The sequence below is a fragment of the Crinia signifera genome, chromosome 9, assembly GCF_055691185.1.
Source record: "Crinia signifera chromosome 9, ASM5569118v1, whole genome shotgun sequence".
Classification (NCBI taxonomy): domain Eukaryota; kingdom Metazoa; phylum Chordata; class Amphibia; order Anura; family Myobatrachidae; genus Crinia; species Crinia signifera.
The window spans coordinates 92,920,254-92,935,286 of NC_139225.1; the positions used below are offsets into that span (position 1 = coordinate 92,920,254).

At 40.1% G+C, this 15,033-nt stretch overlaps 1 protein-coding gene across 1 annotated transcript in view; it reads right to left on the reverse strand.

Annotated features, from left to right (window-relative positions):
* The window catches only part of TRPC5 (transient receptor potential cation channel subfamily C member 5), a 428,833-nt gene that overhangs the window by 211,374 nt on the left and 202,426 nt on the right, over window positions 1-15,033 (reverse strand). Inside the window, 1 exon segment of the mRNA XM_083159393.1 lies at window positions 4,186-4,584. Within this exon segment, the coding sequence (XP_083015519.1) occupies window positions 4,186-4,563 (378 nt within the window). The 5' untranslated portion in view covers window positions 4,564-4,584.

A 15,033-nucleotide genomic window follows, 5' to 3' on the forward strand; every position in this document is an offset into this window, starting at 1 on the left:
TCTCCAGAATTGCCTTTGGGAGCAGCCATAATATTCTTTACATAGAAACCAACACAAATTGGTATAGAGACTAATTAGCGGAGCATAAGTAGTGTCATTGCGCCCGATTGTTGTTCTTATAGAAATTAGACATGAATGTATATGTCCACTAACAACGGTGATGCATGTTCCTTCGCGTCCACGTTGCCTGACTAGATTGTGTAGTCAAGATCTGGTGAAATCACTGGCGGGTGCTAACCAGAACACAGATTGACCATACACCGATTGCTACATGCATATGGGCGATCTAGCGGCCAGGACTATCAAGGGAAGTCGTCCTTCCTTAGAATGCTCAGCAATGAGGGGCATACACATCTCAACATGTGTATTCCCCTTTACGGCTATCAAATGTTAATGTAAAATGTAGTCTGTGTAGATACAAAATGTTAAATGTTACCATTACAAAAGGCTGGCGTAGAGTTATGCTTTTGAATTCTTCCTATGTGATAACACATTCATTACAACGTGCATATATTTGCATACCAGATGCTCATATTGTAATTTTACTGATGGATAAAATGTTCTTATATTAATTGTATAAAGTACAGTACACTAATACGCACTTACATGTTACCATACCAATAATCCATCAGTAATTTTTAACACTATATCCAGCCTGCTGCTATATTTGGCTGTTCATACAGTATATGCAGTGCATACTATGCATTATATGTACATGTTTAAATATTCTCTGCCTAAACTTAACACCGGAATTGGCCTGTGAATGAGATCATTGATTTAGTTTGATTTAATTTATATCATCAAATGAGCCATATGATGTGGCTAATAGATAACTGAGGGGTACAGATGTAGCGCCTCTCTTCTTTGCCCGGCGCCCGCCAGATTCCTTTCACATGCGAGCGTCGGCGATAGTAACTGGGACGCACATGCATCTCACGCGCATCCCAGTATCACGGCGGCTGGGCAGCGTCTCCCTGCCGGTCTCCGCTTCAGGGAGACACTGCCCAGTTCGGAGGGGAGGGGTGTCGGGGTGGCGAGGGGGACTGGCGATGAGGGCGGGGGACCCCCGCAAGCTCCGTTGCCAATCGGCAATTCGACCCAGGTTATAAGAAGAGTTAAACCGGGCTTGCTCTGCATATTATGGGGTACCCAGGTTTAATGTGAAAGTGCTGGCCCGGGGTTGGATCTGGGATAAAGATGCCTGGTCCAACCCAGCATATGCGATGTGAAAGCTATATAACTGACTGCAGTGCAGCACATTGCCCGAAATATGAGTTTTGTATATATTTTTTCCCTTATTATATCTCTGATACTTTTATTTATCCTTACTATATTTCTGATACAACTAACTGCAATACAGATAGGAACTGTATATGGTGGGTTCGGAGCAGCCCATGCGCTTTGTAGTTGGTAAGCCAGTACCTTATGAACAGGAATATAAGTGAGAGCTATGGAACAACATATAGCCTATGATCATCCACGCTATTCTTAAACAAGGTTAATCCATTCAAAGATTTGATTGTGTTTGACCAATAAGCACACGTTATATTTTTATTATACAGTATTAGCAGGGATGTATTTTTTCCCACTGGTTTCATAACATTATGGCTAATAAAATATGTCTCTGAATAATATATCTCAAAGCTACTATAGCAGCACCATTTATTTTATTTTATCCTGAGAAGCATGCATAATCTATAATGCTCTGATTAATGACAATTAGCCATCCTATCTGTAAGAAATCTGATATATGTATTGCTATTAAACTGACAGGAACAAAATCTACAACCCTTTCCTGGAAACTCTGGCTTGTTGGTTGCATGTAAAAAAAGAACCAAGCAAGAAATATAATATTATTCCAAAGAATTAAAAAATATCACTTTCTCCTTCAATAACTAACTTATTTATCTAACAGAAACTAGATATAATTTAATGACTTGGCTGCTAAATTATCCCTGTGGAGGTAGTCTCTATGGACTATGCAGTCCGAGAACATTCATTAAAGTCGGTTTAATGTAATCTATAATTAATTAACATAATATTACACTCTGCATAAGGAATATGTAAATAAATCTAATAAAAAGGACTTCCTCTGAGATTTCTCTGCTTTCTTTGATTTTAAGTGAATTTATTACACTTTTAGAGCAAAGGTGTGAGTACAGTTATTCATGTGGTTGTTTTATACACAGTATTGTCTTATGCAGGTTACATTCAATAAATGACACAGTATTACTGTATCTTATTATCAAAACATTTTGTAAAGGCCAATTATATATAATTCTGCACAGACCTCCACTGAAATACTATATCAATGGGCAACATCTATAAAGTGGGAGGCTATCACTGACCGTATGTCCCATAGGTGTAGGGGGCACAGTGCAAAATGGTCCTATGAGTCAATGAGGGTGCACAGGGCAAAAGCTCTTATGAGTCAAGGAGGTCATGTGCTATCTCTGTGACTTGACTTCCTCCTAGATTTACACATCTAGCTAGTGAATAATTCACTGATGGTTTCCAGGAGTTCATAAATCACTTAAGTCACATTGGTGCTGCCCCTCCCCTATCCACTTGTATACAGGCTTGTAATTATCAATAATTATTTAAGAATAACTTAATGGTGTGGCCTGAACATAATTTCCTCTACTCGAGTGTTGAAAAAGGAGTGTGCTATAGCACTCCAGTCTACTTGTGCTTCAGTGAGGCTCCATGCCCTATCCCAAGATGGCCTCCATGATCTCTACTTAACATGTGCAGGGGCCATCTTGTTTATTTACTGTGTTGTGTGACATGTTAGGAGACAGAAGTTTCCTACTTATCTCCAGAGATACCTGCAATTATCTGCAATCCACAATGTTTTATAGTGTTCCTGCACCATTATCTTTTGCTGCATACAGCAATTGAGCTGTATGTAATCCCACTCTGCTAAAAATTCAAAACGGTGTGTTTGCCTTATTACCATTTACCTTAGTGGGACTTCAGGTTTGGGACCCTTTTGACGGCTCCACCAGTATCCAGAACTGGACTGCCATCTCTTTGGGACAACCGTCTGCCTGCTGCTATGCCCCTGGCTATTGTTTACATGCTCATTTCATCTTGTTTATTGAGGAATATCCTTGGAAATTCAAACATGTGGTGAACATTATTGGTGACTATTATAAACATATGTTATCCACCACTGAACTTATTGAGGACACCATTAGCGCTATATAACAATTTTATTTTCTGTTTTCACATTTATAAGCAGTAAGCACTGAACTTACCTGATGGCCCTAATGTTTTATTAGTTTAAGACCTGGTTTGAATATTTTCCGAAATGTCCAACTAATATTGTAGATCATGCACATTGCAGTTTTATTAATAGAGGGACATTTGACAGAATTCTACAAATATTATTAATAAGAAAATATAAAAAAACATTTATGCTCTCACTAGCAGTGCCATCTTCCCTCCTTTCCTTGCCTAGGCCATCAGCTCCTCCAACAACTGTATTTATTGTTGTTGCAATCAGTAGCTCTAACATCCCTTTATTAATAAAACGTCATGTGCATGTACCACAGGATAATTGGGTATCTTTATTTTTACACTGTGGCAAAGTTAACCAGCGACACACACCACCTCAAGTACTGTAGATTTGTTGACACATTTTAACATTGCCCTCTCAGCAGTGCACCAAGGTTTTTTTTTTTTTTATGAAGGTGCAAAATTGCACCTTCTAGCTGGATTAACTAAATATTCTAAATGGTATCCAATCCATACTTTCAAAGACATTCTCCACCACCCTGGCATAAAAGACATCCCAACACATGTGGAAGATGGCGAACCAGCCAAAACGGGTTGGAGGATTAGTACACCACAGAGCCAGATACCCCTTTCGTCCAGCCCAGTGAAACAGAGGATCAGGCGCCGGGAGCTCTCGAGTGCAGACAGACAGCGCGACTACACGCTGGACAGAAACCAGAGAAGATCAGCACCGCCCTGAGACGGAGGTGAGTACGAGGGTAGGTAAGAGGGAAAAGTGCCAGGGAGACCTGCTAAGGTACCTCCTTACCTCCTTTACAGTTCATGCAATCTGATAGCTGGGTTAATACAATAACTGATTTATGCTGGAGAAAATCTTTAAGTGGAAACTGAGGATACAGATATAGAATATACACCTTCATCTCAGATGGACATGTTTTCACGCACCTGCTTTTCGCCACTTGGCCTTCTGTAACTCAGGAGTAGCTCCACAGCTCCCACCACTTCCTTCCTTATTGCATACAAAAGAGCATCTCCTACGTACACACTGTGGTTGAGCAACAGCTCCATAATCTCTAGGTTTTCGTTCTCTATGGCTATGAGTAGAGCACTGCGGCCAAGCGGATCCATGCAGTTGATGTTGATATTGTAGTAGATTTCTGCTTCCTCTAGGGCATGTTTGACACTGGCATAGTCTCCCTTTTCCACTGCAATGAGGTAGGCCTTTTCTTCCAGTGATAACTCTGCCTCTGCCCGCACAATCTGCAATGGGATCCGATCTCTGTAGGGTGAGTAATTCACCTTTTTGTAGTACAGTTGAGCCATTGTTCATAGTGACATTACAACCTACAGGAGAAGAGACAAAATATTTGGGTTAACCAAGAGATAACTAAAAAAAGTAATGATAAAATATCAGTCTCAGTCCTAAGCAATTATTAATATCTTCCTTTGTAATTCTTGTTGTGTAGCTTTAAAGATAAATAAAAAAACAACAACATTCAGACCACTCAAATAAAGCTGTTCTCAAGCAGGAAGCATGACCAATCCAAAGCATTTCAGAACTTTATTCTTGAGATTGGATTTACTGACATTTAATAACTATACTTTGACACTCGAGGCAGCATTCCCATGAAAATCTATTTTTTTTTAACATCACTGTGCCAGTCTATTAGAAAAATGCTTGTATACTATTTACCACTTTACTTTATTATTTTTTTCAGTCTGCCTCTACTGCTATATGAATTTGGAATGCCATGGCAATATGGAAAATGATGTTGTGAGCAGAGACATTTTTTGATATAGCTAACTGACTGTGGAGCAGTATGTATCAAGTGAGAATGAGTTCACTTTTCAGTCAATCAAATCCCAATTGTCATTTTACATTCTAAGTTAAGAGCTGGTTGGTGTGTTCTTAATCCCTTTCTGCTCTTCTTCTTTCCAAGGTTTGATGCATCTCAAAAGCAATGAGACTCTGCTTTGGATCATGAGAGAGTCCAAGAGAACATACTGTATCCATCATAAGAGAAAATCAAGTAAGTAGTGGAGAACATACTGTAAATGAGTGGAGATGTGATACCAGGAGATAAAGTATGAGATGATACTGAGGGGTAGATGTATGAAGTAGTGATAAGGGAAGAGAAGTGATAAAGTGCCTGGTACTTTATCACCGGCCAATCAGCTCCTGACTGTTTACAGGCTGGGTTTAAAATTGGACAGTCAGGAGCTCATTGGCCAGTGATAAAGTGCCAGGCACTTTATCACTTCTCCTCCCTTATCACTGCTTCATACATCTACCCCTGAACCCCAAACGAGCAAAATGAAATAAGCCTTGTGTTCCACCATCACAGAGGACCAGAAGTATACTTAGAGCTGCAAAGGGACATAAAAGGCATATCCAATTGAAAGTGAAATTTGTCATTTCAATAGGAATTGGCTTTTTACCGCAGCTTCAGAGCAAGTGTAAAGTTTGTAAAAATTATTTTTGTTAAAGTACAGACCTAGAGACTTGGTTCAGACACCCCCTTTGCCCCCATGATTCATTTGGCAGTTGGAGGTTCTCAATTAGATCGGTTGGGTCAATTATTACATGTCAATATTGTGATAAAAAAATGTCAAGTTACTAAAAAAATTTATAATTTTTTTTAGGCAACCCAAATGTATCTATAGTATCTATTTGAGCGAATTAAAAAAAAATTGTTTTTTTTTATTATTTTTTCACTTTTTTGTAAAAATGTTACAAAATGTTTATAGTGATTTCAAATTACCCTAAAACAGGGGTTCCCAATCTTTTTCTAATCACGGCACCCTAGACTATCAGAATTTTTCCAAGGCACCCCTAGGCCCCCAAAAATATATATCAAATTAAGTAGATTGTGTTTATATGTGCTTCTTAGGTTCAGTTATGTGGTAAAGGGCAGGATTTGGTTCTGATTGTACACATTTTATGTTTGGCAGCCACCAGCACTGGTTTTGTCAAGAAATATAATTTGAATTGGTCCTGGACCACCAACCTGAGGCACCCCTGCAAGTGTACCGAGGCACCCCAGGGAGCCTAGGCGCACAGTTTGGGAACCACTGCCCTAAAATCAAGTTTTGGATATGCTAATGTTTGGTCAGAAAGGTAGGAAGAGATCCAATATATTGCAAACCCATGTTTAGAAAAGGGTAGGAATGGGATCAAGAGAATACAGTAGATAGGTGAAGTTTGGGAAGACTGTTTTTTTGTATATAAAATCACGCTTACTTTTCTCAGAGGGGGACATGTATGAAGCAGTAAATAGAGTGGAGAAATGTGCCAGTGGAAAACTTATCCATGCAAACTTCTTTACTTCCTGTCAGCACCTGGAATATTTTCTTCTGCTCCTCGGCAGCATTTTTAATTTGGTGCCATCCGGAAGCCAATCACTGCTCTCGTATTCAAAATAATGCCCCTGATTGGCTGGCGGCAAGCAAACCATGATTGGCTCCCTTACGATACTAATTTCAAAATGCTGTTGCGTAATGGCCACCAGTTTGCAAGCTGAAACTAGTTTGCGTACTGGTGCCAAAGTTAAACAGATACAACAGCTGTTTCAGGATCATCGCTGAGAGTAGGCACATCGTCACTGTCCCAATGCCAGCTGCTAAAGTGAAATTCCAGTATGAAATGGCAAGTCATACCAGCAGCTGGTATGACATACCATTTTATACTGGCAAATTTTGAGCACTGATTAAAGTATATTTGAAAGCTAGGTATAGTAAGCTTGAATTTCCTGCATAAATCCTCCAAGGTTCCATGTAGGAGATATCTAAAGATCAAATTAGCTTTAACCAAAATAGGCACCGGATACAGCATTTTGTCCTGAATACAAGCAATCTTGTCTTTTCCATATTCATATTTACAGAAAAACTACATGTCTGTGTTAGCCACTCTTCCATTCTACTGTATATTAATAAATTAGATGAAAACATGGACCAAGCTCTGGAAAGAATGTTAGGCTGACTTTAGGAAGGTTGTTAGATTGTTCTAAGGGCTTCCTGCCAATAGCTGTCCACCAACTGAACAATGCATAATATATCTAACATGCTACATTTCTAATTATGCTGTGTCTAACTAACACACAGATAACATAACATAAATGTAATGTGTGGTATGTATGTAATGTGTTATACTGTATGTATTTCCCGCTCCATATCCTTGCTTGGCGGTACACTGTAAATAGTATACGTAAGTATGCCTGGCCAATTAAGCTGATTCTGATTTATCTTTTCGCCTCACATTTTGGAATGATTGACTCATTTTTGTGCTGCCAGCCTGTGAGTCTCCTATCTACGATGACCTGTGGACACATTTAGGCCAGTATTCAATGCCTCAGATTCGCCGTATTTTACAGCGAATCTGGCAATTCGCTGAGGTAACAGTGAATTTTCTCTCATAGAAAACAATTCGCCCTATTCAATGGAGACAATTTGCTGAAAATGAACAGCGAATATCTGTCGATTCGTCTGTGGTTTTTAATGGGGTTTTTAGTCAAATTCGCCGAGAGTGTATTCAATGCTCACATGGAGAACTGCTTTCTCCAGTGATTTTCGGCATGTTTCACCGTTTTGCATTTGTCATTTTAGGTGAACTGGAATGTGATCTTTTAAAATAAAGGTGTTTTTTTTCCCCAGGGTGTCAAAAAATCTGATTTTTTTTTTTCTGTGAAGGGGCATGCTATTTTTATTCATGTGCTTGCAGCACATGAATATATATTTAATATATTTTTTTAAACAATTTTTTTTTACACATTCGCCAGCAGGGGGCTGGGAGCCGCTCATTAATATTCATATATTCACTGCACTCTGGTCCCGATCATTACATATGCAGGATCGGGACCAGTAAGTGCAGCAGCTACTATCCCAGTCCCCTGACAGCTCTCGGGGGGCTCTCCCTGTGTCCCCGCCAGCCTTCCTTCACCCCCACAGTGTCCTGAGCAGGCAGGGAGGCTTCCATCTCCCTGCCTGCCACCGTCCCCCGGCTCCCTGCGGCATTCGCCGGGCGAGTTAAAATTCGAGCCCCTGAGGCGTTGAATAGGGGTGAGGGAGGGCTGGGAGCGAATGCACCAGCCCTCCGGAACCTGGCGATTGTGCAGCAAGTCCAAAACAGGATTCGCTGCACAGGACGAATTAGGGCATTGAATACCTGCCTAAGTCTCTGCACACTCTGTTTGCAGGGAGAGTGATGGATAATTCCCTGTGGAATTGTCACAGCCATCTGCCAGCAGAGCAAATAGACCCTGACAAGCAGTGTCCATAGTATACATGAAGGTGAACACCGGTCAGAATTCAAGAACCACACACATACCAGTTTCTGCAACACTTGCATTGGAAAGTCAAAACAAGTAGAGTTTTTTTCAAGTAGGTGCTTTTGCTCTTCCTGCATATAAAACGTATTGTATTTTTAGAATGTTTACATTACAGACAGAATATACAGTATACTATACTAAATATTAAACAAAAAGCAAGAATGTTTCCCAATCTTTCTAGAAGACACACGTTTAACTGTGTAAATATAATAAAAACTATTATATTCTTCATTATATGTGAAATGACAGATATTTCTGAAAAATCAGAAAGAATAAAAATAGTATATTCAGCCATTTGGAAATAAAGGCAGTAACAGGTGTATCCCCTGGGGGGCAGTTGCGGTACAGTAGTGGCAAGGGTCATATTTGAAATGTAATTTAGCATATTTTAGACATGGTGTGAGAATTGTGTAGGAAAGAGAACCAATTTGGCAATTTCATAGCAAATAATAGATCCCTTTGTGTATTTGAAAATACTGTACAGTATGTTTTACACTGGGTCATCTGAAAAATAATATAATATCCACTATACTTAATATGCAATGTATACTATAATCTGTCATTTTGTTATAATAAAAAGTTGAATATATTTTTTGCCATTTAGCTTGTTCTTAGTGAACAGGACTCGGAAGAGAAGAACTGTACAAGCAGACTTCCATTTGTAAAGCGCAACAGAATATGCCGCACTATATAAGAAACTGTAAATAAATAAATACAATTATAGTGCATACACTCAGTGAGATAAGCACTATTTTTCTATTTGATTTTGCTTATAGAAGCAAAATTGAATAGAAATTTAATCAAAATCGAATGCACAGCAAATACTTTTAGCAGCATTTGATGCAGATTCGATCCCGGTGTGCGCTCCCGTGTAGTGTGAATCAAATACAAAAATAGTCTTGGCAGGCAGATCTGTACTATATAGTCCAAATTTGAATGGATTTCGTGTACAGTTGGATTCACTCCCAACCGAAACGGCATTGAATCGCAAGCAAAATTGCACCGTGTGCACCCACTATTAAGCGGTGTACGCACGCTTAGATTTTGACAGGTTTTTAATTCGATTTTGCTTATCGAAGCAAAATCGAATCGAAATTGAATCAAAATGGAATGGTTTTTAAGATACTTTCGATCTGCATTGGATTCCATGCGCAATCCCGTTTTATCTATATCAAAAAGAAAAATAGACTGTGCAGGCAAGGAAATATCGAATTCGATCCAGTAAATCGAATGTGAATGCAAGTCGAAATCGATATAAAAATCGATATTGAATGCAAAAGGGCAGATAAATGTAAAATTGAATGGAAAACAAAGGCCTAATTGAAAGAGAGTGGAATTGGGGAAATCAGAAGCAAATCTAATCAAAATCGAATTGAAAGTAAATCGATATGTGTGTACAGACCTTTAACCTTACAACTAAATAAGCAGAAATATTAAAACAAACTAAACAAAAATAGGTATAAAAAGGTAAATAGCAATCAAATAAATGAGTATATTGTGAAAAACATTCTAAGGGGTCAGTCTAATTAAGTGAGTAGGGTGCAATGTGCCATTGCCATGGCATTTTAACACCAGCAACAGAACCCAAACTCGCACCCTTCGCTGACTGAAATCAGTTCGGATTTGCATAAATTGCTAGCAACCAATCAGATTCCATCTATCATATCATATAGTATATAATAGAAGGTGCTATGGGCATCATCCCATCTTCAATAGACCTACCATCTTAGTAAATTTACCCCCATGAAATTTTACCTCTTTTATATAAAAAAAAATCATTATACACTTTTGATTGATTATCTCCAAACACCATGATTTCCACTAAGTAATTACGCAATAAGTGTTAAAGGCCAAACTCAAGAAAAATGCATTACACGGCATTGCATTGAGAGTAGAGTAGAGGGTTTCGGATTGGGTTAAATTTTACTATTTTTAGATTCCTCATACAAAAAGAAACAAGGTTCTGGAAATCTCCATAGTTAATTCCCATATCAATAATGCACTGTCGCCATTTATGATGCTCTTTCAAAGTCTATAAAGCAATCCTTTAAATAATAATAATAATAATAATAATAATAATCATATTGTATTATATATAGCTTTTCTCTTGAGATCCTAGACAGAAACCATGAACATAAAGAGATTTTGCATTACATAAAATACAGAAACCTAAGAACATTTACAGCATCGAGGCAGCCATTTTGGGTTCCCAGGATTACTGATCCTCCTAAGGAGAAAAACTGACAAAGGTTTGGGTGCACTACATAGGTTACACTAGGAGGAATAGGCATACACTGGAGGTATGAAACACAACAGGAAGCTACAGAAAACTGAAGCAGGATATATAATCCCGACAAAGATAATATTTTATGTAATGATCCCTTAATCATTACTATATAATGTGTTTCAATTCTGCGTGCAGTAAATGTAATGTCAATTCTTCCCAGACAATTCTGTCCTATTGCATTCTAACAGATATATTTTATGCAGTACATTTTGTTTTGTATGGAAAAAGGTGCCAGGGCCCAGGAAATGTTCTCCTTAATACAAGATTGATTATTGTAGCTTTCATACTCTGGACAACTTTCCACAAGGCTTATTGTATTCATTATTGTATTCATTTCTGAAATGATTTCACTGATTGCTTCCATTAGATAACAGGCACTGTTTTATGTAACTATTGAAAATTTATTATTTGGTACATTTGTTACCGTGTTCCTTAAAGAAATGATAACCGGTATAAGAAAATGTCATTATTGTTTATTTTGTATAAATTGTGTACAAGGCATAGCAGATGTATTCTGTAGAGTCTACAGAGGAGAGATTTTCAACCTCTGGCTTTAAATATCTGATAACTCATATTGTATACAAACCCCCCAGAGAAGAATGCAGTCAGCATGCCGTTTATGGGATCCAGGCAGTCGGAACCTAAGAATGGTGGGGCTGGTTAGGGGGAGGGGGAGTGATGTTATGGTTGATGTTAGATTTAAACAATAGTGATGTTGCCGATAGCAACCAATAACATTCTAGCTTTCATGTTGTAGGATGCAATAGAGAAATGAGAGACATAATCTGTTTGGTTGCTGTCAGCAATATCACCTCTTTTAATTTTTAGAATCTTTAGTAAATTTACCCCTAATAAGCGAGGATTAGGGTTAGGCACTAAGGGGGTCATTCTGATTGACTCAGTAAGCTGCGAAGCTCCAGCCTTACCGAGTCCCTGTGACGCCTCACAAATCCCCGCCCCCTGCTGCCGCCGTATCCCCTCACAACCATATGAGTGGATGTGTCAGCAAGAAACATCTGCCCGCAGCAGGAGAAATCATTTAATGGTCAGCGACCATCAAATGATTTCCCCCGCTGGGACGAAGAGAGGGCTGACGTCATGTGATGTCACCTCCCCGCACCCTGCCTGCCTGTGTACCTATGGGAACTCCCAGTGCTACTCCCTCCCTCCATCCCCTCTGCGAACTGCCCATTGAGTGAGCAACTCCCGCACCGTTCACAGTTGGGGTTTGCACATGTGCAGAAATGCGCATGCGCAAGCCCTGACCATATGGGCAGGGGCCGAATTTGGTTCACAGCGTGTGAACTAGAATCTGTCCCTAATTTGGTAAATTTAGGGTTAGGCACTAAGTGGGTACATTAGGGTTATGCTGCGGTAGGAGGAGAGAGGGTTAGTGACAACTGGGTGGGGGAAGAGGGTTAGAACACTTACACCCCGGGTGTTGGGATTTTGCACATCCAAATACCAACCTTTCAGAGATTATATACAAAGGGAAAAAACCTGTTTTTTACCCTGCAGTGTATTAGCCGCATACAGGGACAGATTGGCCATAGACCTTACAGGGAAGATTCCTGGGAGGCTGACGCACCTATGAGGCCACCTGTCCAGAGTTTTGGCCCTTTCCCTCACACACAACCTTTACCTGTTCAGAGAGCAGAGTACCCAATAATGATAATACTCATCTTAGTCTGGCACCAATCTATATCCATGGTGGCATCTGTTACAGGGACAGGAATGGGTGCTATATGGAAGTGTAACCAGTTTTGTTGTTGTTGTTTTTCAGGGCCACTATTAGTTCCCAATCCTCCCCTGGCTGCATCCACTGCATTAGAACTACTTTCATACAGATCCCTGATCTCTATGATAAGGAGGTCTTATCTAGTGAGATAGGATCACCATACTAGTCCTACAGCAGCAAAATGACAGGGGTCCCTTGATTGCGTTATGTATGTAAGCCATCATAGTGGCAGCACGGATGGTGTAATGGTTAGCATTACTGCCACACAGCGCTGAGGTCATGGGTTCAATGGCCCTAACTGTGCGGAGTTTGTATATTCTCCCCGTGCTTGCATGGGTTTCCCCCGGGTACTCCGGTTTCCTCCCACATTCCAAAAATATACAGGTAGGTTAAATGGCTCCCAACAAAATTATCCCCATGTCTGCGTGTGCGTGTACATGTGGTAGGGAATATAGATTGTAAGCTCCACTGGGGCAGGGACTGATGTGAGTGTTCAAAATGATCTCTGTAAAGCACTGCGAATCTGTCTATATAAGAAACTGTTAATAAATAAGAATAAATAAATAGTTATTGGCAGAATGCTGCATCATGTTTTCATGCTGCAATCCAGGCAGCCTACAAAGGGTTATATAACTGGAGCATAAAAAAAAAAAAGAATAAAGTGTCACATTTTGTACAGGATGAGTGAGCACGACTTTAATTGAATGTCATTGTTATTTAGTGCATACGTATAAGTACAGCACTCATGAGAAATGAGGATCCTTAACATTGGCGCATGATTTTATATGGTTTTGCCAAGTTATGGAACTAATTCCTCATATTTTTACTGTACTGGTTCTACACAGATGAAGCACTAGTAAAATGTTCTTATTTTTGTAAGAATTATGCAGCATTTTAATTGGCTTGAAAGATGTAATGCACTCGCTTTGTGTAAATTTACAAACAATAATAATAATGGTAATAAATTCTACTTCATTTAGGGCCTATGATTGGTTGTGTAAAGTATTACACATAAGTCCATATTCTTACATCTCCAGTTTAATTTTTAGCTTTATTATTTAAATTTCAGTTCATCCTTTGAAAATGTTGGAGAAATAAATCATTACAAACAAAAAGTACAAGATGTTCTAGATTTATACAATACAATTCTTGCGCAAACAATGCCAAATGCCAACTAATGACTGAGATCATTTACTGCACCTAATCATTTTGTCACATACTTATATACCTACTTCACATTCCTTCTAAACTCCTTTCAAACTCAGTATTTGGAAATAAAAGAATTTATACGCTCCCCCGTGTGTTCGCATGGGGGAACAATGTTTTTGTTCTGCGAATGATTTATGCGCATGTGCAGGCTCTCTTGGTGAACAGACTTGGAGACTAGTCGTCGGCCTTGTTGCACAGATCAGTGCGGGTGGGCCCGGGTCGCGCCCATGGGAACGCCCAGCATTTCTTGGGCGTCCCCTCGTATGGTTGCAAGGGATGCAGTGGCAGCAGGGCAGGCCCTCTGGGACTTGGTAAGCTGCGAGCTTTGGAGCTTACCGAGTCAACCAGAATGAGGGTCATAGGTTGTGAAACATCCCATGCAGATTCACTCACATACCAGCATTTGCAGGATGTCTTGCCCACTGGATAAAGCTCTTCCTATGTAGAGCTGTGCTGGCAACGTGCAGACTTCCAGGCTTATGGCCCAGGAGTCCAACGGTATATTTAGTAAAGCTTTAATAAAACAATCAATCAGATTCTATCATTTTCTAGAGTGCAATAGAGAATTGATATCTTAAATCTTATTGGTTGCAATGGGCAACATCACCACATCTTTTTAAGAAGCTTTAGTATCTCTACCCCAAAATGTACATGTACAGCCATCGACTGATGTCATGACCTATCAGACACAAGCTCCATAAAGTTATGGGGGTGAAATGTAATAGGATAATGTAAGTTGAGACTGACTTATATTTGCGGCCACCAGGATGAAGAGAGGGCTGACGTCATGTGATGTCACCTCCATATTTCTCTATCCTAAATGTAATAGTATAGAGAAATCTCCAATTTATTTAAAAGCGGCAATCATTTGCACAGCAAAACCCAGTGGCGGATTAGCCACGAGGCGATAGGGGCGGTCGCCCCGGGGCCCCCACACATCTGGGGGCCCCCACACCCCACTGCTGCGGTGGTAGGTCACAGGTGGCAGGCAGCGGGATCTGGCAGTGCAGCGTGGGTAGCGCTGGCAGGCAGGGGGTCCCTGGGGCATATGTGAAGTCAGCGGCGGGGTCCCTGTAGCAGATGGGAACTAACTAGTTCCCTTTTGCTGCAGGGACCCCGCCTCTGACTTCACAAAAGCCGCAGGGACCACCTGCCCACCAGCACTACCCGACCCTAGCTGTGATGACTGCTTTTGACACAGAGCAGAACCCCTTCTCACCCCAGCTGCCAGATCT